Source organism: Anthonomus grandis, chromosome 15 (assembly GCF_022605725.1).
Source record: "Anthonomus grandis grandis chromosome 15, icAntGran1.3, whole genome shotgun sequence".
In the NCBI taxonomy this organism is placed as follows: domain Eukaryota; kingdom Metazoa; phylum Arthropoda; class Insecta; order Coleoptera; family Curculionidae; genus Anthonomus; species Anthonomus grandis.
This window is the reverse complement of record NC_065560.1, coordinates 16,850,451-16,876,747: the sequence shown is the minus strand read 5'-3', so window position 1 is coordinate 16,876,747 and position 26,297 is coordinate 16,850,451. Positions and strand designations below refer to the sequence as shown.

At 32.7% G+C, this 26,297-nt stretch overlaps 1 protein-coding gene and 1 long non-coding RNA gene across 2 annotated transcripts in view; both read right to left on the bottom strand.

The window, feature by feature from the left end:
* Window positions 1-26,297, bottom strand: part of LOC126744862 (innexin shaking-B) — a 256,450-nt gene that overhangs the window by 120,017 nt on the left and 110,136 nt on the right. The window contains exon 4 of the mRNA XM_050452429.1: window positions 1,876-2,056. Coding sequence (XP_050308386.1) covers window positions 1,876-2,056 — 181 coding nt within the window. The remainder of the gene's footprint in view (window positions 1-1,875; window positions 2,057-26,297) is intronic.
* Window positions 19,317-21,859, bottom strand: LOC126744868 (uncharacterized). Its single transcript, XR_007663362.1, has 3 exons — window positions 21,285-21,859; window positions 20,532-21,227; window positions 19,317-20,451 (listed from the first exon to the last, which is right to left on the bottom strand). It is a non-coding gene; the product is annotated as an uncharacterized LOC126744868 (long non-coding RNA).

Here is a 26,297-nt window from a genome sequence, read left to right as displayed (position 1 = left end):
TAGAAATTTTTAATTAACTTTTTTTTAATTCAGAGACACCAAAAATACATTGATCTGCGTTTAAACGGACCTGAAATGGATGGGTAAATTACGCTTATGGAACGTTTCAATTTCCGCTTTAGAATACTTGAATTTTTTGGGTGAGAGTCGACGAGCATACTCAGCAATTGGAGGGCTATTAATTATATTATAACTAAGTGAAATACATTTCGATGTATCTGTGTGGGTATCGTTCGAAGCAAATAGTTTAGGTTTAGCAGGAACAAGATTTATTTTCCGATGTCGCCCATGTCGATTAGAAAGTATTGACCGGTTTTTCCATCTCGAACATGGAGACGACAAAAAGAATTGGAACCCTCCGCTACGGTCTCCAGGTGAGAAGGTAGCAATAGTTTTTTTCTTTCCAGATTGCGTATTCCGTACACCAACTGCTGTCGGATTATTGGTATATTTTTGATGTGCATAGCAAATATTTATTTTTCTTTGTCGCTAGGCTTGGTTCGCGTCCGAGAACTACTTCTGGACTGACGGGACCGCATTTTTTGGTCTAACGCCTCTACCTTTATAGTTAGCTTTTTTATGCTATCAAGCATTGATTGGATTGGCCCTTGAGATGCGGCTAGTTCAATGGGAATGGAATTCATATGAGTACTGCTAATGGAGGCCATTCGACATGACAATACTGTGGTGTTGCTCGGGCAACTGCTTTAAAAATGGCAATTGAATCATCGACTGCCGTATTTACATTTAGATTACGCAGTCTAGATGATCATCTTAAAAAATATATATGTTGCATGATTTTATAAAAAATATTAAAAATAAGTAACCTTAGCATCAAGAATTATCAAATGTTTATGCATCAATTCAATGATTATCCAAAAATACATACAAACCCAGATAAATACCTGACTCTTCAAAAAAAATAAAGAAAATTTATCCGCTCAATCAATCTAGACCATAAAAATCCCAAACCATTGCGTCGCGCGTCGGTAGCAATACTCTTACCGAAACAATAAACAAAGGGCCGATTACCTTAAAAACCACCTATCAACGTGTGTCTTCTTCAATTCTCTTTTTCTTTCTGATCTCTCACAGTCAAAAAATGATAAATGGAGGCGAAAACACGAGATGGAAAACTGCCCACATTAATTTGAGAGTTGCGTCCTCTTGCAACCATTTTCCAAAGTAAAACATTCATTCACAACGATGCCTCATTGTGATTTCTGTAATAATTTTTTTTTTGCTAATTGTCTGAGGTCAAGTTAAAATTCGGCGCCATTATCAATTTGAATAACGAATCTCCACTTTTCATTATATTGCGAATTAAGAATAAAGAAAATATTTAAATGAAATGGTTCCCTAACTTTATTTTAATATAAATTATGAATTTTATTTAAAAAAGAAGTTTTATTTTTTTTTATTCAGCTTACAACAGTATTCTTATAGGAAATTGTTACATTAAAACAGTAAATACAAGTTGGTCCTTGGTAGCGGGAAGCCCTGATAAAAAATAATATTGATATTTATCAACTATGAATAATTGGCTGCAGATTGATTTTTTAAATTATTTGTCACCGTATGCCATTTATTAACTATGTAGCAGTGGTCTGGTAAGCAACGTGCTTTTGCGATTAAATCGTATTAGATCATTTTTTTCTGTTTTTATAGATAGATGCTCCTCTATCACTCACGTAAAATTCTTAAGATGCTTTTTTGAAGCCTTACAGTTGACAGAAGCACACAGAGAACAGGCCCTAGATTTGAAGGGAAACCGCACACTTGTCAATGCTATCACTGTCTTTACTTTACTCTAAATTCATTTAGGTTGCTATTTTAAATAACAAATAAATAATTGGGTTTTATTATAATACTCACCTGAAAAAACAGAACAAAGGCAGTCCACTGATAGTACTTGACATGTCTAATTGTTTTATTTCCAGCATACAGAACCCCTGGATGGTGGTCTTCTCCAATAATTATATTATTATTTGCACCTACCACGATAAATGTTGAGTGTATCCAACAGTATGTATTTAAGACATCTTCTGGTATATCTCTAAAATAATAAATAACGTTTAAAGTCGATTTAATATATGTATTAAGGATTGTTTAAAGGGTTTTAGCTTAAAAGGTGATAGGAGTGGGTAATTTTCTAGCACTTAAAATGGTGCTATAGGCAGCACAGTTCGATTAATTTTAAAAATTAAATACGCTTATTTATTATCAACTATGCAAAATAGTTATAAAAGAAGTGAGATAATCCTTTTTCTATAAATTTGCCGACGTAGGCAAATGCGACAAATCCCATGAATAAAAAAAGGGGTTTTTACACACGCATTACATATAAATCTGCTTTTATTACCGAAAGAAATATTTTTTAAAAATACCACATCTACTTTCTTATGCATTTGTGCATATTTTAAATAAGGTTTCTATTAAAAATATTATAGCATTATTGCCGTTTGTTGATGTGAATTAAATCAATCCAAAAAAAGTCACCTAATTTATATATACATTTCACTACGAAATCACGATCACTCACAACGAGATATTTTTTTTGAGTATATTTATTTACAACTATTTAAATATCGCGCCAATATTTCGAAACTTACTTTACCGAATGGACTACCGGCGATGCAGCTCCTTATATATTCGTCTGAACGTTATTCCAGACGATTCATGCCAACGGTCTATACGTCATGCAGTATGTCACTTGTCATTCCAGAATAACGGAGAATTAGCTGGTTTCTCCGTGTTGATGATTCAAAAGATGGTAGACGTCGATATCGGTAGAAGGTTTCTCTCTTGAAATTAGACCTCTTTCCAAAGAACGCTATTGGGGAGTACATGCCTGTAGCACGCCTGTAGGCCTGAAAACCAAATATAACATGCCGCGAATCATTCTCTAGATAAGTCTATCAACTCTGCATGCAACTTTTGTGTAGAATACAAGGGTTCAATCCTAACTACCTAAGGTAGCGTTACAAACATTCTTATAGGTTGACCTCTAGTATGACGCCTCTTTGGTAATTAGGTAGAAGAACATTTTTCCAATCTATTTATTAGTTAGCGTGAGTTCTTCCTCGATTCTGTAGTTAGGTCGACGCAATTCTTGAATTTCATCTGATATTTCTATGGAAAACTTCAGGAAATCCTCTAAACATTTGTAAATCCATAGCCACACAATGTGCCAGGTCATACTCAGCTCGAGCAGAGGCTTGGTAAATGGCAGCTTGTGTATTCTTTAAAAAACGTCGTTGATGGCTTTCACAACTTTTTATGGTCCATACCAGAATGTTTGGTGACAGATTCTACGGTCTCTTAAGGTCATACAGCCAAAAGTCACCGTTGCTGTACCTCTGGTCTTGGGCATTAACATCATATGAGTCTTTCATCCAATCGCTGGCAACTTAAATGAAAATGCGTACTTGATTATAAATAAGATCCATTCTCCTACTGAGTAACTCACTGAAGTAGTCCTTCCCGGTAATATCGGTTTCTTGCGGTCAACCAAACTTCAGACCGCAGGAGAGCCGAAGTTCTGTTCCCATCACTATTCGTGCCAGAGACTGTAATTATTGCCTGCTTCTCTGTGGCCATTACTTGCCGCATATGCAATGCATTTTATGCACCAGTCTCTTACGTCAGGTTTCCTATTAAATGTTTTTTTCTTCATTTTTCAATGGTCTACCGTATTCCAAGGTATCCTTCTGATGCATTGCCAGAAAGTTTTTTATCTTGAGAGTAAAATCTAATTGAAGACAAATCTTCTTCTTGATCTCTTATTTCTCTTAGATCCTTATTGTAAACAATCCCGCTCCACTATTACAGGATGTTCAAATGTGGTCTTTTCTATGGTGGACTTGACGTCTGTTCGGATTAGCGGAGTATAACTAGTTGTGGCTACGTCATCCATTTATCTTCCTAATGATCCTCTTAAGCGGTTCCTCAAAGTCGTCCTTTCCTCGAATCATTTACCAGATACAAGATTGGCCTCTGTTTTTATTCTTGACGGCTCCGAATTTAAGGGCTCCTGTTAAATGATTTAACTGCAAAATATTTCATAATCCTTTCCTGAACATCTGGATATTCCAGTCAAACCATAGTACCCTCTAATTGAGGTGGCTTAAAGAGCATCACCTTAACAGATTTCGTGTTGCCACAAGCTTCGTTTTTGTCCACTGTTGAAGATCCACAGGGCAGTTTGTCAATAGTGTTAACGTTCAATATTGCGATTCTGGCTTAAACTTCTTGGAGCTTGTCTGTCACCAATAAGAGAAACCGTTTTACCAGTGAAAACAATTTTCTCAGGATATCTTCTTTTCATTCAAAAATTCTTTCCTAAATTTTCTAAAATGTTTTCCTCAAACCTAGCATTATTCTTTCAGAGTGTAGCATAGTTTTCTTTCAGTTTTGCAGTATTTTCTAGCAATTTAGATTCTAGACGAACGAAATTAATAATAAATTATTTTTCAGACCTTTCTTTTATGTAAAATTCTCCAGCAATTCTTTTTTTAAACCTTGCAACATTTCACCGATATCTTCGGCACCAGTAGAAACAAAGTCCGGGTCTTCGCCTTCCTTAAGCAATCCGTTACGAGGCCGCTTCTATAACGCCACTTTATTTCCCGTCGTATTACATTCCCTTTCCTCCAGCTCTTTTTTTAACTCGACAACTTTTAAATCTCTTATTTATACACTATTGTGTATTCTGATCAATGTTTAGTTTAGCATTTTTCCCATTCTTTGGGTGTAAATCAAAACAAGAGAAAATAATCAACTAATTTATTTGTACACTTTCACTATAAAAACGCGATCACTCACCACTACTAGAGATATTTAGATTTACTGTATTTATTTACAACTATTTAAATCTCCTACCAATATTTCGAAGTTTACTTCAATGAAATTACTACGTTTGGTAATGCGGCTCCTTATATACTCGGCTGAACGCAGTTCCGGATGATTCTTGCCAACCTTCTACATGTCGTGCGGTGTTTCACTTGTGATTCCAAAATGACGGAGAGTCATGTGGTTTCTCGGTGTTTACAGTATTGTTGCAATATATTAGGGTGAAATACAGAAACTCCAAACTATGAATTTCGATTGATTTTAATGGAAGTTGACTAAAAATGTAGCTAGCATTAGTTGCCAGTAACCCAAACTTTTAAAATTCCCATGGAATTTTCGTGGGAATTCAGAAGATATAACAGGTTATCAATTTTATGCTTGGGATATTCTGGGATATTAAGATATTCAGATGGAGATGAAATGTTTATTTTGTTTTAAAGACTGAATCATTCCATTATATGTGAAACACAATATCATTTAAATATCCACCGCGGGACCTCTGACAAACTTCAATACTTTTAAGAAAATTTTCAATAACTTTTCGGCACGTTTCAGGTGATATCTCAGCTAGAACGTCACGAATGTTGGCTTTAAGTTGTTGAAGAGTTTGAGGGTTATTAAGGTGTGAGATCACAGGATCTTGGGGGCCAATAGATACACCTAATCTTGAAATTAAACGTCCTGGAAACTTCTCTTGCAAAAGAGCTCGATTGGCCTGTGTTGTGTGACTTGTGGCCCCGTTCTGTTGGAACCACATATCTTCCAGATCTTCTTCTTCGATTTCTCTCCAAAAATAATTGGTCAACGTGCTTCCATACCGCTCAGAGTTCACTGTTAAGGCTCTCCCACGATTGCTTTCAAAAGAATACGGACCAATGACACCACCAGACCATAATGCACACCATACAGTCACTTTTTCGGGATGCAAAGGCCTTTCTACGATCACCTGAGGATTTTCAGAATCCTATATGCGGCAATTCTGTTTATTTACGAAGCCACACAGCGTAAAATGAGCCTCATCACTGAAGAAAATTTTGCTCGAAAAATAAGCATCAGCAGCTTGTTGTTCAAGCACCCAATTTGCGAATGTTCTGCGTTGTCCATGGTCTGTAGGCTTAAGTTCTTGAGTGAGTTGGACTTTGTACGATGGAGGTACGATGGAGGTACGGATGGAGCTGTAAATCTAAATGCAAAACTCGCCACAGTGAGCCGTAAGACAAACCCAAATTTTGAGCACGCCGAGGACTTCCACACTTTGAGCCACAGCAGCGATATTTGCAGCTGAACGAATGTTACGGTGATGCACGTGCCTTACAATATCAGTAACCGATCCAGTCTCTTCAAATTTTCTTACTGTGTTCGAAATTCTTTGCTCTGTAGGACGATTATGTCGACCGTAATCAACTCGTAAAGCTCTAAACGTTGACACAGGAGAATCACCATTTTTGTAGAAGAATTTAATAATTTTAGTACATAATACTTCACATGACGTTTATTTCTGACAGGTGTCAAACGGCAGGATTGTACTTAGCCAACCTCGAATTGGATAACCCGCTATTTATCGATTTCTAAAGGTTTTAAACTTCTACAACTGGACTAACAAATAGATTGATGCCAATCGGCATGTGTTCTAAAGAACTACTGATTATCAACATATACTTTTTAAATATTTACTATATTAATAATCTTTAAAAAGTTAAGTTACTATTGTTAAGCGATATAAGAATTCTAAAGTCTTAAATTTAAGGCATTACAAATTTTATTAATGTTCAGTCTACTTTTTAAGTTAAAAAAATATTATTATTTTTGTTTCTGTGCATAAAACTTTAGATTTAAGAAATCATTTAATATACTCGTACATGAATTCGCATGTGGCATAATCTGCTTTCTCACATAAAAAATGTTTACTTGGAAGGTTTAAATGGATACAACTTTTTGCACTGACACGATACTTGAGAGTACATCTCATAGGTCTACGGTAAGTTTTTTGTATTTTATTATTTACAGCATGTTCAAACATAAAATTCACACAAACTGATTTGATTCTATTTGATTCATTTTGAAATATAATTGGATTAATAATTGACTTGACTAATGATTGACGCACATAAACTACATAATTTTGTAACAATATGCAGAATATTTTGTTTTTTTTAAATGCTTCTTAAAAATCTTAAAAGACAAGATAAAAAAATAACATTGTTAAATATCCTAATTAATATTGTTTAAATAAAAATTTATATCGGTTTTTAAATTTCAGATCTATAATAATAATAATAATAATAATAGTAATAATAATAATAATATATCCGTATATACATTGGCACTGCTGATCAATTATTGGAATATTGGGACAAGAAAAGGCCATAGAAAACTTAATAATAATTTACGGTTATTAGCAATATAAAATTTTTAACAATAGATACTATTAATATGAATTAATACCTAGTAAGAACTACAAAAAATTTATAAAGAAAATAATAATCATAAATCTAAACTACTTCTCAGGGGCCAGAGAGAAGGTTTTGTTTCATATAGTTTGTAAAACACCATGCAGATCCAGTAAAATCATGCATCTTAATTTTGTTTATGGTTGATACGATCAAATATGAAAAGGACTTCTTAAAAGGTTGTTTTTTATAATTTGGCACTCTTAAAATGTATTGTCGTTGAATATTTAGATTATGAACATCCGTCCTAAATCTAATCTTATTATACAAGACTTTTAAATTTTATTATTTTATAAAATAAACACAAAGAGTGCAAAAGGCGTCTTTTAACCATGCTCAGCCACCCCATTTCTTGTAGCTTATAAAAAATAGGTTGTTTTCGTCGTTGTCCATATATAAGACGTAAGTAAAATTTTTGCATTTTTTTAATTCGGTTTATATCAACGACATCCAAAAAAGGACCATAGACGAAATCCGCAAAATTAAAATTTGATAGTATAAGAGATTCACGTAATAGGGCTTTAGTCTTAGAAGTCAGTAAATGACGATATACATAATTTCATTTTAGTTTTGAAAATGCTTTTTTTAAGCAGAGACTCACATGTTCCTTAAATTAAAGTAGCTGATCTAAGATGAGCCCTAGTCCTCGCAGAATCCTTAAAAGATATATAAATATCCCCTAATTTAATGCTTAGTCTATCCATGAAGATCGTGCGATAATTTGTAGAACAAAATGTTAAAGCCACGCTTTTTCTGTGATTTATTTTAAGCAATTGATCATTTGATACAGTTAATAATTTGTTTAAATCATAATTGATATCAGCATTTGCATTTACAGAGTTACTAATAGTAAAAGACTTGTACATTTGCATGTCATCAGCATATAGATGGCACTGACAGTATTACAGTGATTTTACTATATTTGAGCTAAAAATACTATGAAACAAAGGTCCTAATATTGAACACTGAGGAACGCCTAATAGCTTACTCGCTCTAAATCAGAAGATATATCCTCTACAACTAATTTTTAAAATTTATTAGTTAAATATGATGAAACAAGATTATAAGCGGTTTCCTTAAAATCAACATATTTTAAAATCGCGAATTGTGCAACTTGTGTTTTATCATATCGAACGTTTTAATATAATCTAATAAAACCAACGCAGTTTCTTGGTTTTGATAATGAGCACTGACTATATAATCTATTATGTCACAAAGAGCAGGATTGCAGCTTAATCCCGATCTAAAACCAGATTGTTTCTCTAGAAGGATTCTAATTCTGGTTAAAATTAATAAAAAAAAGGAAAAAATTCTGTAAATGAATTGAGTTGAAATTCCATTATTTTCCTTATACTTTTAAGAGCACAGGCAAAATTGAAATGAATCGAAAATGGCTAATTTTGTCGGATTAGCTACCTTGGGTAAAGGAAGTACATTTGCAAGCTTCCAAGTCCTGGGAAAATATGATTTGCTCAAACAGCAGTTTATGATATGGGTCAAGAATGGAATAATAAAAGGACAGTAAGGTTAAATTATTGTTGTATTCAGATCATCCATTCCAAACGCTTTTAATTTAATTTTTAGGATTATATTAGAAACCTGCTCTTCTGTAACACTTTTAAACGAAAATTGATTATAAGTTAATTTATTATTAAGATAAAACTGAATTGTTTCTTGTTTTGGTATAGAAACATGCTTAGAGAGTTGAGTAAAGTAATAATTAAGTTCGTTTGTTTTTTTTAAGTTATCAAGTATTTAATTAGTATTGGAACCTAGCATATTTCATTTACTTTATTGTTCTTTAGCATTAGATATAGAAAACTTTGTTGCTAGTATTAAATTTTCGTATTTAGAGAAGTGCGATATGCTGAGGAATAATTTAGTATATATTTTGTATCATTGGTAAGGATCATTGCTAATTTTTAAGAGGTGAGACTTTACGGTACTTTTACTCTAACCGTCTTAATATAAGAATAACTGCAACTTCAAATATGTTTTTTAGCAAATATTAATCAAAATTCACGAAAGTCCACTAGGACATTTCGTTAAAAAAAACTATAGTATATCCTTATATTAGAGATGTCATTGCAGATTCAACTTCTTCAGAAAAAAGTTCATAAAGCTTAAAATTGACCAGAACACTTAAATTCTGTGAGTCAGCTACAAACCAAGTATCAAAATAAGAAAATCTCTTCAAAACTCAAAACAAAGAAGAAACAAAATGAAAAATTGAATTGAATTGAATTGACAAAACTTTGGGTACACTGAAAGTGTTACCCAAGTATTTGAACCTGGCGCGCGTGAGTGCTGGGCACTCCCCGACTACATGGTCAACGGTTTCATCCTCCTCACAGCACCATCGGCATTCCGGGTTGTCCGCAATACCGATAGTATAGAGATGGCCAACTATGGGTTCCGGCCCCATCGGCACATTCACGGATCCCAGTCTGGCAAGAGAGTCCGCTTCTTCATTACCTGCATGGCCTGCGTGGCCAGGTATCCAGACGAGCTGGACTCTGCATCCAACCTGTACCAGTTTTTTTAGGACTTTTATGCACTCTAGTACAAGCTTGGAGCTTACCTTTGCGGCCGTGATAGCCTTAATGGCAGCTCTGCTGTCCAAGCATATTGATACGACTGTATTGCGGGGTCCGCAGCTTAGGATTTTCTGTCCGCATTTTAATACAGCGAATACTTCGGCCTGGAAGACAGTGGCGTGCTCCCCCAGCGAGTATGCCCTACTGGTATGTGGGATCCCACCAATAAGCCCTGTTCCAGCTCTGTTATTCATTCTGGAGCCATCTGTGTACCAGATGGTCCCCCTATTTAGCAATGCAGGTCTGTTGGAATGCTGCCACTTCTATCTGCCTGCAATTTGCGTCACGAATCCCTCGCAGTCCACAGTCACTGGAGTCATGCAGTCAGTGTCCATCAGAAGGAGAGGACATTCCTGTATGGCCCGTGACCAAATTTTTGCGTGACCGGTCTCGCCAGCACGTAGTTCGCCGAGGACGTATAGCCTGTACGCAGTCCTCATTGCCTCGAATTGCACAACGAGGTCCAGAGGCGGAAGGCTCAGCAGAGTCTCAAGCGCTCTAGTTCGCGCCGTCCGCATGGAACCCATTATGCTGAGAAATGCAAGACGTTGGACTCTGTCCAGTTGAACACGAATTTTCGCTTTCTCCGTACATGGCCACCAAACGATAGCCCCGTATGTGAGAAGAGGTCTCACAATGCGCGAGTAGATCCAGTGGAGGATCTTAGGAGACAGACCCCAGGTATTGCCGAAGGCCCGCCTGCAGACTAATAGCGCGCAGGTGGCCTTCTTTATTCTGGTGTCTGCATGATCATGCCAGGAGAGTTTGGGATCCAACTTGATTCCCAAAAATCGAGCTGTCCTGGAGTAATGCAGCTGCACGCCACCTAGAGATATAACAGGGGGCGTGCCAAAGTTACGTCTCCTCGTGAATAGTAGGAGGTCTGCTTTTTTAGGGTTAATCCTGAGACCCCCCGAGAGGCATATGTCCACCATACGCAGGGCTCTCATCATAGGGCCCTGCATTGAGACGGCGTCTTTCCCTGGGCAAAGGATTACCAGATCATCAGCGTAGGCCTGTGTGTATAGGCAGCATTGTTTAAAAGATTTATCAGGCTGTCGACCACAAGGCACCACAAGGTAGGGGACAATACTCCTCCCTGCGGGCAGCCCCTAGCCGCCAACGTTTCGACAATCTCGTTGTTGAGCTGGGCAGATACATGACGTTTCGAGAGCATGGCCTCTATCCAGCTAAGCAAACAGGGTTCTGAGCCGCGGCTCTCGAGTGCTTGGCAGATTAATGCAAAAGGGGTGTTGTCGAACGCCCGTTAGTATTTCTAACCCGTTTTGCAAAAGGCATGGATATAATCCATCCATGCCCGGAGATTTGAAGGGGGGAATGTCTTGATTGCCCATTTCACCCTCTCGTAGGTAATTATTCTTCTAGCAAAAAATGAAAAATTAAACATTATTGAAAATTAACATTCCAGGGTTAAAAAAAGCTTCTGTATTTAGGAGAATACTGAGGATCACGCAAAAAGAGTTTATTATTACAATAACCAAATACAATAAGCACATTTTAAACAAGAATTTAGCATTTAAATGAATTGATTAGGAAAAGATTATGAATAATAGCTATAATATTTATATATATGCTTTTTATAAGTATCTATTAGTTTTATTCTTCCCCCAGTATATAAATATATTAGAACTTGTTTCTTTAAGTGTTCAAATATGTTGCACGTAATCGGGTCCCAATCACAGTACAACTGATTCTACTAATATATAATACCTCAAAATATTATATAAATAGTTAAAAGTAGACATTAATTGACTATAGCCACACTACTATTAATTGCATTAAATATAATAATCATCATGAAGAACAAAAAAGGTAGATTTTTTGTTCAGCCGCTATGTACCGATATGTACCTTCCTTCGATGCGTGATCCGTAAGGACACAAGACAATATTAGCATAACCCACATATGCTGTAATTCAGTAGCTAATTTCTGTAAAATTTGAAAGTCATAGAGGTGTTGGGGAAAATAATTATTATATGGCCGTCAACTATATACTTAATAAAAGGATATAATCAACAGATTTTCTATGACGTATTTGATGCTGAGATTATTGTTATTTCAAACATATTTTGTATTTATAGGTCTCTATCGCCCATTATTTATAAATTTCATGGTTACATTTATTGAAGCAAATATTTATAAAAAAGAAATTATATAAATATGTCAAATGCGGTTACTTTAAAAGAGGTTGCTACCATTATGCAACTTTGTTATTTATTCATTAGAAAGGGAAACATTCTGCTACAGAAATATTAAATCTGAGCTAAGGTAAATATAGTTTCAGAGGTGTATTCCAAGGATGAATTAGGTCCTATATTGGTTTTACATCTTTGATTATTAAGATAAATGGTAAATATCTGAAGCTATGGAAATTCTTTTCTAAGTTCCTTAGAGATCGATTAATGGACCTGTGGTTTATTGTGAGTCACATGAAAGTTTTTAATATGTTTAGTGACTGAAAACAAATATATAGAATATATCTAGCTCACGGCTTGATTCAACAGGCTTTATTTAACTACAAGCAAAATACGAACAAAATTTTTGAGTAACTTATTCCTTTTTAACAAAGATAAATGTGATCAACAGAATAAAATGTTATAATCTAGAGTTTAGTAGAGCATTTGCTTTTGGAGCACACAGTTTATAAATTCAAAAAATTTCTGTTATTAACCTTAACATAATAAATGTCTCTTAAATATCTTAGTTTTCTATATTATTAAGTTCAATGCAATACTAACGTGTACTAACGTGTTTCATACGGTGTATGGGATATCATTAACTTTTTTATACAAACATTATACTGGTCTTATCAAGTCATTATGTGCGGGTATACATGACCCGGTTTTAACGGATGCGGTAGATACGGATCCGTTTTTACAGCATGGGATGATACACACTGCGTTGCGAACGGATATGCACTAAGAAAAGTTCCAAAATTTAACTGCTTCGAGACTTTCATCAAGAAGAAATAATGTCGTCATTGCTAAGAATTATTTGTGGTCTTGAAGCAAAAGATTTTTTTCGAGAGTCAATAGAACGTAAACATTGAACGCAACCATATTTTCAAAGTGGTGTAGAAACAAAAATTGAAAAATTTTATGCTAATACTCGGCAGTATAATGATAAGTTGTTCAATTATTACAGGATATTTAAAATGATTTTTTAAGCCACATTGTAATTACCCTTCACATCTGAAAAATTATCTCTATTTTAAAAATACCTGATTATTCGGATTCCTAACCTAAAATATTGTATAGCGTTAAAACCGGAAGCCATGTAAGCTTTACAACAATATATTTTTATAGTATCAATTATAAATCTGTTAATCCAAAAACAGGCCAAGAATTGATTCAAAATTAAGTTTATTAGTAAAACTATTATAAAAAAACTTAATTGAAAATATTAAGATTTCTTTATTACAGTATCCAGCCGCTTTATAATAAAGTCACTTCTCTGCTTCTGACGGCGGCAGGGTTCAATATATTTTTTTGCTGTTGCTTAATACTCGGCTCCTATAACTAAGAATAAAAAGACTATAACAAATTATTATAAAAATTCAAATGACTTTTTATACTGTTTTGCTCCTAGTTTGTAGTTTGGGTTAATTAGTTAAATTCATATAGTCTTCTACTCACGTTTGGTTTAATATTTTCATCTATAGGGTCTAATTTTTAATACATCTTATTTGAGGATTCCATTTGGAATCCAATTTGGGTTTTTTAGGTTATTTTATTATGTTGCTTTGGCCATGCTTGCTTTAATTCTATATGCCTAAAAATACCAAGATTGGCATAACATTATATTAAGGGAGAATCGTCATCATAAATGTAGAATAGAGGATCATAGAAATCTATAATTTTCATAGAAAGGCATTTTATTAGGTACGTATCTTTACTCTAAGTAAGTACGTAAAAAAAGCATAAAAAATTCATAAATAATAATATTATTTATAATTTAAAAATATTGTTGAAGACGTTACTGATAAAGATTCCTTGTCTCGGTTAAACAATTTGATCGAGCGGCGTTGTGATTTTTTTTGTCTTTAATATACGTTATCTGCATTAATTTACTTACAATCTGAATACTGACTTTTTTATGCAATATCTTTTCATATCTGATTTTTAAAAAATGCTTCATATTTTATAAGAGGAATGCTATATTGTTTTCTGCCTGTCAAAATAAGTGACAAATCTTTATAATATAAAGTGTTTTCTCTGTTGCCATGTTTGGTAAGTAAATAAATACTACCCATAGTTCCATACATTATACATATAATATTCACCTTTGCATATTCCAGAATGTGTACATTTTTGTGCAAGGATTAGAAATATTTGTAAGTACAATCAAAATTTTTATTGCATAAAAACAAAAATTATTATAGCTTATATTAAAAAACGGAACTCGACGTTCTCTTACTATCAGTATAAGCGGTACGGCGATTTTATTGTTTATTGATAGATATTTTCGTATTTTTTATCAAAAATTAATAATAATACTATTAAACTACTATACAGGGTGCCTCCGATTAAGTCGGCACTATTGGTATCTTTGTTATTATTTAAGATACAGGGTCGGTTAAATTAGCAAACTAGTAGGATTTTTTCTGTTGATTAAAATGGTGAAAACAGAAAAAAAATTGAACATCGCGTTCTCGAGAAAATGTGAAAAATGTACTTTTGTTAAATGGAATCCCCTGTATATTTTTACATAAATCGAAAGATAATAATTTTCTTAATAAAAAAAATTATTTACACTAATAGCCTAAACCTAAAAATAACAAAGGTATAGCGATATTAATAATTTTGTCAAATTTAGGCAAGTTGGCCTTAAACTTTCTGAGAGCAAAATGGAATTTAAAATTAAAATTAAACTTGGAATAATAAAATGACAGTAGCCGTAGAGATTTTATTAAATAAAGAAATACTGACAGTTACATGTTAGCAAAGTTTGTGATTTTTGTAAAATCTAAATTAGTAAAATGACTTTTACACATATTGAAAAATGTGATATGTTAGAATTACCTTGTATGTCGAAAAAATAGTGACAGAGCGCTAGAAGAGTACCGCCAGAGATTCCAGACTCGTAACTTGCCAAACCGTACATACTTTTTAATTCTCTACAGAAAATTTAGAAGTAACGAAAACGTGTTTAAAAGAACTAGAAGAAGGAACCAATTTATAGTAAGCGAGGATGTTGAAATTTCTATTTTGGCATATTTTGAAGCTCATATTATGGAAAACTCAACTAGAGATTTAGCAAGAGCTTACGGTGTGAGCTTAGTAACAATTTGGCGGGTCTTAAAGAAACACAAATTTGTACCATATAAGTATCGACCAGTAAAAACATTGTTGCCTGGCGATAACGAAAGAAGACTTGGTTTTTGCAACTAGTTACGTAATGCATATGAAGCTAATGATAATATTTTAAACCGTATAATTTGGAGCGACAAAGCTAATTTTTCAAATAAAGGTATGTTTAATCGTAAAAATGTACACTATTGGTCCCAAGAAAATCTTTTCCTTACTAATCCCAGAAATCCTCAAAATCAATTTAGTATAAACGTTTGGTGCGGCTTAATAGAAAGCCAAGTAATAGGACCTGTGTTTTATGATGGCACTTTGACTGGAAGGAGATGTGTTGAGTTGATCTCATATTATCTGGAGCCCTGAAAGATTATTTGGATAATGTTAACTTGGAGAGACGGCAACAAATCTATTATCAACAGGATGGAGCACCTCCCCATCAACTAAATGATGTAAGAATATTACTTAATAGACTGTTTGACGATAAATGGATTGCGACACGTGGCCCGATTCGTTGGCCACCTAGGTCACCAGACCTAACCCCTCTAGATTTTTATTTTTGGGGTTACATAAAAAATGAAGTGTATAAAAAAAATACAGAACCGTTGATGAACTTCAAACACATATTAGGCAAATAATTGGATCAATAGATAGAAGATCAATCTTAAAAGCTACAAGACGTGTGCTTAAGTGTGCTCAGAAATGTATTGAACAAGATGGCGATGTTTTTGCTCATTTATTGTAAATTAGCAGTTTTACTTGATGTTGTTTATTTCAAAGACAACTTGCCTAAATTTGACAAAATTATTAATATCGCTATAACTTTGTTTTTTTAGGTTTAGGCTATTAGTGTTAATAAACTTTTTTATTAAGAAAATTATTATCTTTTGATTTATGTAAAAATATACAGGGGATTCCATTTAACAAAAGTATATTTTTCACATTTTCTCGAAAACGCGATGTTCAATTTTTTTTCTGTTTTTACCATTTTAATCAACAGAAAAAATCCTACTAGTTTGCTAATTTAACCGACCCTGTATCTTAAATATTAACAAAGATACCAATAGTGCCGACTTAATCGGAGGCACCCTGTATACATATAAGACGGGGATTAATTGAGTTATTAATATCCAATGTATTATTTTCGCATGTTAAAAGCATTCTATTAATAAAAGTCACCATATGATCAAAAATTTTAAAATTGTGCTTTTGATTTTCTTTACATAGTAACAACAGGCGTGTAAAAAAGTAAATTCTGGAAAGCAAAAGTAACGTCTATTAAAATCGGACGCATCAAATTTTCCACTCTTTAAGAACATCAATTTCCTTATAAATTAAAACCTTAAGTGCCTTGGATTTTTGTTGATTATTGAGTTGAGAATTTGACCTTCATTTCTAAAACAGAACATGAGATCATCATGTTTTTTTTTCAAAAATCACCAATTACAAATAGAAAATTCTTAGATTAAAGTTTTATTGGAAGAAATGCATTCTTCAATTGATCAGATCTGCTTTTATATCAAGGTATAGGACGATTTTCATATTTGGAAATTTAACGGCCTAATAATTTTATTTACACTTTTTGATGCACCATAACATTTTATCATATAAGTTAAAAAATACCAGAGCTAGATTGATCAAATTTACAAACGGAGATCTTAATAATTACTAGATAGCCGGTATATCAAAACTGGATATTTTGCCTTTTTTTCTCATATTTACAAATATTAATTCAGAAATATGCTACTCTTGAATGGGACACTAAATATTGCGGAATTTTTTTTAGACACTACATACGCTTTTTTTAGCGCTATGTACAGCATAAAAAACTAAAATATTAAAAACCTAATTATTTTTATTTACTTATTATTTTCAGCAAAACAAACAATCAAGATTCAGTTGCCACCTATGATATCTGTTTGAAATGAATACTACAGGTTTCTCTGCATATTTTTTACACTTTTGTAAATTTGGTATTGACTAGTGAGTCGAGGTTAACTTGTTGCTTATTAAAGGTTTGGTCATTTATTCCAAAATGTGTGAATGCCTCGTCATAATAGGATACCCGCACATTTCGGAGAGACACAACTCTTCAGTTTACGTTATCTAGACCAATCAATTTTCTGAAGAACCTTTAAGGCTCCGCATCACGGCCATGCGAAAATATCATTTTAAGGGTTTAGAAATCCGGGTATAATTTGAAAACCGTTAGACTTTTTGACTCAATTTTTTTTTTATTTTATGGATAAAGGATCAACACATGTCCGTAATTATATGAAAATCTGAGGATATGCCTAGAAATATATAAATTTGTTAATCAAACATTGTTAATATTCAAACGCCATTTAAGAGTAATTATAAATTTTAAATTAAGTTTAAACATAATTATAGACATCGACCAAACCTTTATCTAAAGGCTAGTCAAATTTTTAAAAAAAAAGGTAAACCATTGCTGAAATATTCGCGGATTTCGAGAGCCTTACAAGTGCATTTTTACTAGCAGCGACGTGGCGGCCTCTGCTGATTATATGAGTACTTGATACTTGATGAGATGGGTGGTTTTCAGGTTCGTATTCTAAATATTTTATTTAAATTTAAATATAAGAGTCATATTGGAATCAGATCTATATGTTAGTAAAGGCATATTTGAATCAACTAGGTACCTACTATTTTTTAAGGAAAAAGTTGTGCTCGTGTTTTGATTAATCATTATGATTTTATGAAAATGGCAGTAAATTAATTTAATAAATGTATTAAATTAATTAATTACGCTGAGAATAAAAATTCAGGTTACTAAAGCCTATTAAATTAAATCAACACTATTATTAAAATAGCCTAAAAAATACAGGATTGTTATTATTCCAGTTTTCTATCAATCTCTCTTAAATTCCAAATTTCTTGGATGGTAAAAATTATACGAATTTAAGGGTTTTATTCTCTATTTGGCAATTCTTAAAAAGGAAGTGATTTGAAAAAAAGGAACTTATTGTAGTGATTAGAAATATTTAGGAATGGAATAATATACGAAGTGACAATTTAAAAACTTGAAATGACCATTTATATTAGGAACGAAAAACTGGAATAAGAAAACGCTCAAAACAGCTTCTATAACATGAAGGGGGAACAAAAAGAAGCATATTATCCCACCCTTATTTGCAACCCCTTAGACAGGGTGACATACACCCCTAAAATCTTAAATAGAAAGGGGGGTCGAGTAATAGATCATCTTGAAGCTTTTGAAAAATACTTTCCAATGATACCATAGAAAGCCACATTTCAGGAAATTGATGTCACTCGACTCCTCTTTCTATTTAGGATTTTAGGGGTGTATGTCACCCTCTCCATAAGGGTGGGATAATATACTTGTTTTGTTCCTCTTTCGTTTTATAGAAACTCTTTTGGGCGTTTTTTTATTCCAGTTTTTCGTTCCTAATATATGATTTTATTTAGTTTTTCGTTCCTAATATATGGCCATTTCAAGTTTTTAAATTGTCACCCTGTATGTGATACTTTATTATATTTTATTGAGAAAGGGAACTTGCTTTTTAGTTAAAATCACTATTTAATAGTTTGTGTCGATCTACTGTGTATCGCAATTAGGTGGTTCGCCCTTGTATATTTTTTATTTTTTTGTTTCTTTTTTTGTGACAATGGTTCGAAAATTGCTTTAAACGATACCACTAACAATACTTTTCTGCTTATTTTGGTAAAAAATAACATTTGAAGAACAACATTCTTGCGTGTTCTTGATAACTATATTCTTACAAAATTAATACCCACATCATGCTTTTTTTAAATATTTGACTTTTAATCTATGTAAAAAAATAAAAACTATAAGTTGGCATACAATGTTATCTTTGACTGTTCACAATTTTTTTTTTTTCATACCTACCTACCTACTTGCTTGACTCCATTGCTATACCTTCTTCTTATTTTAATACCCAATTCAGATAGATACTTTGAATAAGAGTTTTTATGGTAAATTTTTTCGATTTGGTATAATTGTAAAATATGATGATAAAAAAATAAAGACCAATAACACATAAATCAAACAAAACAAGACATTTATTACAAAATATACAAAGTTGGCTACATATAAAAAAACTTATACAATCGTATATTCTTTTAGGGAAATATTTCTAACATGCATATTTCTATTTTTGCGGGGATCTACAAGATCAGGTAAATAACATATCGAATAGAATATAGTTAATTTCTTTTTCATATTTTCGCAGAATACGTCGTTTTTTAAAATAATTTCCTTCTTAATGCCCAAAGGTGTCCAAACTGCAAAGCAGCAGTAGGATCTCCCAGTTACCAACAATTGGCCTTGTATTTGGTAAAACCATTTGTGGTTCTTATTAATTTCTCCGTTTTTCTTCCAAAATGATATTTTTCTTTGCATTATCGCATCTTCAGGGGTGAGATTTTTAGCACTAAAGGGGCATTTGATTTCAACAATCCCCTTCTTCCCAATAAGGCCATCGGGAGTCGCTGCCAAGAATGAAATATTTTCGCTTACAAATAAGCCACATGGTAATATCTTCTCATCAATTAATGTTTCTATAACATTGATTGCCTGTTTTTCATTTTGTTTGCCCCACTCAATGCTAGCAGAATTAATTGTTTTTGGGTACAGAAGTTGTTCCACGAGCTTTTTTGTATCGCCGTTGCTTCTGGCACTAAATTTAGAGCAAATTGCGTAGTAATTTGATGCCGTAAGACGCTTTCTTCGCTCTAAGTGCCACAAATCAGATTGGCTCTGTTCCTTTGTGAGCTCTTCAATTAATTTGATTTCTTCTGCATTTTTTTTAATACTAGCTAGAAAATCTTCTTTTTCTTTTTGCAACTCCTCAGGTGTTAGATCAGGCTTTTGACATTGATCACCGTAACTGCTATCAAGTCCAGACTTCTCTTTGGTTTGGAATAATCTTTTCCGTTTAATATATTTTTTCTTTAATTCCCTGTATTTAACTAAGCCAATCGAGCTTTTATGATTAAGGAATTTTTTAATCGTGTATATAGGCTTTTTAGTATTATGAGAAATTACAGAAGCTTAACAGCGAGCCTGATATGATCCTCGTTGGCAATAATTAATGCGTTTTCCGCCAATAAATTTTGCAATGATTGAGTTAAATTGCTCCGATACATTATTGTCAACATCTTGTATTAAACTCACGCTATTTCTTGAAAGATAGCTGACAAAGCTATATAATTTGTCGTATCGGCCTGAAACAACAAAAAATTATAAATATTTATAAGGCAGTCATAAACCGTAATTCTTAACACTTTGGGCTTTTAGAACCTACCTGTAATTTTTAAGTCTGATAATATGCTACCACTGGGTTTATATTGCTCATGACAGAAATATCCCAATTCTGCACAAAGTTTGTGTTCTCCAAAAACGCGGCTAATAGAATTGTCTATGTCTTGTTTTAACAACTTTATTTTTTCTTACATCGGAACACCCTCATTTTTTCTATGTTCGATAACTTTTGTAACTGCATATCGTAATCTTAGCTGTTCTTTCTACAAAAAAAAAACAACGTTATAAATTTACAAATATGTTTTTCTTTACCAGAAACATAAGTATTTTTCCTAAAATAATTTTTCTACGAATAGTAAGTACTTACGCTTATTTGCTTCCGAAGAACTAATGGCCCAGCATTGACGTCTTTACCTAAATCTCGAATTTTCCGGGAGTAATTTCGTAGAAGGTAATTTCTGCACTAATTTTTTTTCACAATGTCATTTTTATATGGATGAGCATCTAAATTTTTTTTCAGAGAATTGCTGTCTCCGTCAGCTATTAATTTATGGTAGATTAATCCATGTTGCTCTAAACTATGGAGAAATCCTTCTTTTAAAATATCGCCTTCCATGCTCGTTGAAGAACCTTCAAAGTTTTTAAAGCATTTATGCCTTTTAGGCATTTGATTGTGTCCTTGATTTTTTGAGAGTTGGCAAATTGTACAATATTTGTTTTTTATGCCAATAAAAAGGACCTGAAAATTACATTTTTGATTTCGCGAAAAACTATAAACCGCTAATTCAATTTTTACCTGTTTAGTTCTACAGCCTATAATTGCTGCAGCTCCTGAAAGAGAATTGTAATTGGATCTATATGATCTTTTGGCTCAAGACCCATCCGCTACGACAGTAATTATAGGAACCCCATCAAGTGAGAGATCACCTGCTTCTATAGCTAAATTCTTTTCTATCTCACCAGCTCGTCTCATAGATTTCAAAGAAATTGTTTCAAAAGTTTCTCCAAGAATATCTTCCTGAATTAGATATGTCCGTTGAGATGGAAAAGGGAGTTTCTAAGCATGTTGAAAGCTGCGCTAGAGCACTGTGACCTGCCCCTATCATTATCACCCCCAGAACAGCATCTTGATTCGGGTTTGTGGCTGTCGTTTGCAGATCGTATGTTCCTCTACACATATCACACTTGACCTTAAATATTGACACATATCCATTTCTAACTTCTTTTATGACATTCATGTTGCTTAAGGTGCACCCCAACTTTGGCTCGTGGTTGTTTAGATTTTTCACACAATCCAAGAAATATTGAATATCCACTATCTTCTTCCCTCTAATTTAACAGGTTTTTCCTAAAAAAAAGTACAAATTAGAAAACATGTCTATTAATTTTAATAATGAACTTTTAAAGATTAGGTAATATCTAGAGAAAAATAAGTACAATAAAAAAATAATTGTATGAATTCTCGGAATTTGGATAAGGAACTTGAAGAAAAATGGATAAGGGAGATGGGTACCGTACCGTATTTTATTGAGTTCCATTATTACGAACTTACCTCATTTTGATTCTGAATTGTTTTAGGGGTATTTCGTACAATACTTTCATTTTCTTTACCAAGAAATGCTGTTATTGTTTCTTCACTAGCATCAACTGCTATAGTCTTCTAAAAAATAATTAGAATATATAATAATATAGATATAAAAGAGCAATGGTATCTTACCAAAGAGCAATGGTAATTTAACGGACATTAAAAATTATAATTATGAAAACAAAAAACATTGTAATTACATATATACTTACAATCTGTCCTTTTTTCGGACCTGGACGTTTTCTAACGGCATTTAACCTAAGTCGGCCTTTAAATCCTTTTCTTTTAGCATCCATATTTTACAAGTATTTTAAAAAAAATACTAGTGAAAACACAGGAACACTTTTCAGTTTTTTAGTATGTAACCACCAAAATAAAATGCAAAAAATGATCGCAACGAAACCACACGGCTACATCCCGGAACTATCACGCACTAAACAAAAAAAAAACCAAAATGCATATATAATAGCAATATTAGGTAGTAATGCAGGTATATAATTATACTTGCATAACCTGCACCAAATTTATGTAGGCCAACCCTGAAATTACATCGGATCTCGGCGTAAGAGGATGCCTAAAATTTTATCAACTTTTCTAAAATAGACATTTATTACTACCGCGTCTCTTACCGCTGCCCCTCAGCTGTGTGGCTAGAAGATAGGTAGCGGAGCCTTAAATACACCACAGCTATTACTTGTCAAGGGAAAACACGTTATATGTAAAATTTTATATTATATTTTTATTTTAAATGATTCGGAATAGTTTATTCACCAAATAATATACTACAAAGGACCTTAGATTTAATTTAAATAAAATTCAAATTCAAATTCAAAAGACTTTTATTACCACTTAAACATTGTACATAGAAAATTAAATTTTTTTATTATAAGAATTTACACAATGCTAAGAGTAATGCGGACTGAACTGCGATTATAAAAACAACCGATAACACATACACGAGCTAGTGCTGCTCAGACCGTTAAAACATACTAACCTAATTACAACTAAAAGAAGAATAAAGACTTTCCCAATTATAATTATTTAGAAAATAAATCATTAAACCCTAAAAACATATTATAAAATCTGAAAACAAAAAAAATATAGTGTAATAATTTACTATATCAATTACATTAATATAGGTACCATTTGTGCAATAGACAGAGAAAAGGAAGGGCGGCAAAAAACACGAGCCGAGGCTGGAAAACCAGGGCAACAGACGCAAAAATGAATAGATATTCCAAAATGAACCATTTAAAAAGTAAGAAGTCAAAAATAATATGTTTGCAGTTAAATAAAAATAATTAAATTAAATTTTTAATAAAAATTTGGTGGCGTGAATTTGTTAAAATGCCTATGTTAGTTGAGAATTAAGAAGAATTTCTTTAACATATGCAATAAATTTCTTTGGTGAACTATTTTTAATGTAATCCGGTAACTTGTTCCCCATATGAATGCCTACATACTGGAATGATTTTTTAAAACCTGATGTTCGATGAAATGGAATTCTAATCAAGTTTGGATTTCTTCCATTGTGTATATAATCATGGTGAAAAAATAGGTCTCTTAAATATTGCGGCTGACCTGATTTAATTATTTTGTAAATTAAATTATACATATGACACTTCCTTCTATTTCTCATATTTAATATAAAATGTGAATTTAGATAAGGAGTAATGTGGTCCCTATACGATATATTAAAGGAAAAACGCATACAACTAATTTGCAATTTTTGCACCGTCCTTGACAGAGATACGGTTAGTGAGTCGCCATACACAATATCTGCATAATCCACCAGACAGTACAAGCGAATTGCAAACCAAATATTTGGTGTTTGATGGTAACTAATTTTTGTATTGATATAAGTTTTTTAAACGACCGTAAGCAATTTTAATTTTATTCTTAATGTGGGAGGCAAAGCTGAGATTTAAATTGAATATAACCCCTAGATTACGTTTTTCCGCAACGATTGGTATAACTGTTCCATTAATATTAATTTTAAAATTTTCCATGCAATCTAAAAGATGACTTTTATTTTGTGAAAAAAACATTGCACATGACTTTGAAGCATTTAATTTGAGTTTATGGTTTTCAGCAAACAAAGCAATCTGATTTAAGTCGGCGTTAATTTTATTCTGTGCCACTTGAACGTCTTATATTTTTAAAGAATTATAAATTTGGGAGTCGTCAGCAAATTGGTGCAGCTTAGAATTTTCGATGCACTGATTCATGTCCGCAACATATTAAGAGAAAAGTAAGGGGCCTAATATGGAATCCTGAGGCACCCCTTTTTTAAATGACAAAAAACTTGAAAATTTAAATTCACCATCATTCACCGTTCAGACACAATGTAATCGATCTGTAAGATAAGAGCTAAAAAAATTTGTGGCATTTGCCGAAAAACCATAATAGTGCAGTTTTGCCAAAGCATTTGGTGTGTCTATGGTATTAAGTGCTTTACTTAGATCTAAAAGAGTTAGGCAAGTTATTTTGTTTGAATCCTCTTTAAACCTGATATCGTTAACAATACTTGTTATAATACTAAAAGATTTATGAAATCCTGACTGGCAATCAGGAATAATTTTTAAATTATAAACATAGTCAGCTATTTCGTTATATACGTGACGTTCTAAGATTTTTAAAATGAAAGGCAGAATACTTATTAGTCTAATGTCTTTATAATCTACTGGACAAGGTATTTTTGGTAAGGGAATGAGTATCGCTTGGACAAGGTATTTTTGGTAAGGGAATGAGTATCGCTTTTTTCCAATCATCGGGGAATTGGTTTTCTAAGGTGCAGGAATTTAAAATATTGACTAATGGCTTAAGACAAAAAGGAAGACATAGTTTAAGATCTCTAATGGAAATTCCATCAACATCTATTGCATTTGACCCTATTTTATTTATAATATCGATTTCAGTTATAAGACCTATATTAAATTCCGTCTCAAAGTGACTAAATGTATTTGAATTATAAAAGTTAAGTTTTTCTAATAATGTTGAATTAGTAGGGCCCACGGTGTTCGAAAAAAAATTATTTAAGTCCTCGGGTAAATTGAGATTTTCAGGAATAGGGTAAATCTTTTTTTTAGTAAAATTAAGTTCTTTTGCTTTGTTCCAAAATTCTTTACCCTTTTCTACAGACATTTGCTTGAAAAAAGTAATTTTTCGCGATTAATTGCGTGTTTAGTATATATCTTTAATTGCCTGTAATATGTCAAATTCACGAGTTTTTTGTCGAGTATATTTTTTGCGAGCTTTGTCTCTTAATTTAAGTAGATATTTAATATTACTCGTTATCCGCGGCGTGAATGGTCTATCTTTATATAGTCTTGTTTTAAACGGAGCGTATTTATTTATTAAATAGGAAATATTATTGGTAAGTAATGACACTTTTTGATTAATGTCAGAAATATAATAAATATTATGCCACTGTAGCTGCTGGGCCTCCTCCCCAAATGAAGTCATGTTAATACTATTGTAGTCCCTGGACCTAACAACTTTTTTACATAATCTAGATTTTGGTAAGTTTAAAATCGCTTGAACTAGATTATGATCAGTTATGGATTCCGATATACAGGTAGATTGAGATCTAATACACTTAATCTTACTGCTAGCTACAATGACGTCAATAAGGGTATTAGACCAATTGTTGATTCTAGTAGGGTTATTAATCAGTTGCCGAAGATCTAATACTCTCAGTAAAGGTTCATAATTTATGCACTTTCAGGCTAGGCTAATCGATTTTAGCTCAGAAAGGTTCATTTCAATTCATCAATCTGTCTCAGTAAATCTATATTTAAGTCCCCCATAAAAATTATACTATCATAACATGGAACAGATATAGTAAAAATTTCTTCAACAAGTTCAAGAAATGTAGGCATGCTAGAAGAGGGTGGCCTATACATATTTACTAATAAAATATTTCTTTTATTTGCAATAAACCTTATACTTAAATACTCAAACTCATCAGTTATATGGCGAAATGTTACTAAAGAGAACTTAATGACTTTCTTTGCATAAATACCAACCCCGCCACCCCAGCCATTCCGATCTTTCCTTATAAAATTATAATTAGTTATGTTAAAAATCAAGCTATCATCATCTGGTGTAAGCCAAGTCTCGGTAACTTCCAAAATATCAAAGTCATATTCACTGGCATAATTTAGAAATTGATCGAAATCGGTTTTTATGGAGCGAAGATTTAAATGAGCAACACTGAAATTG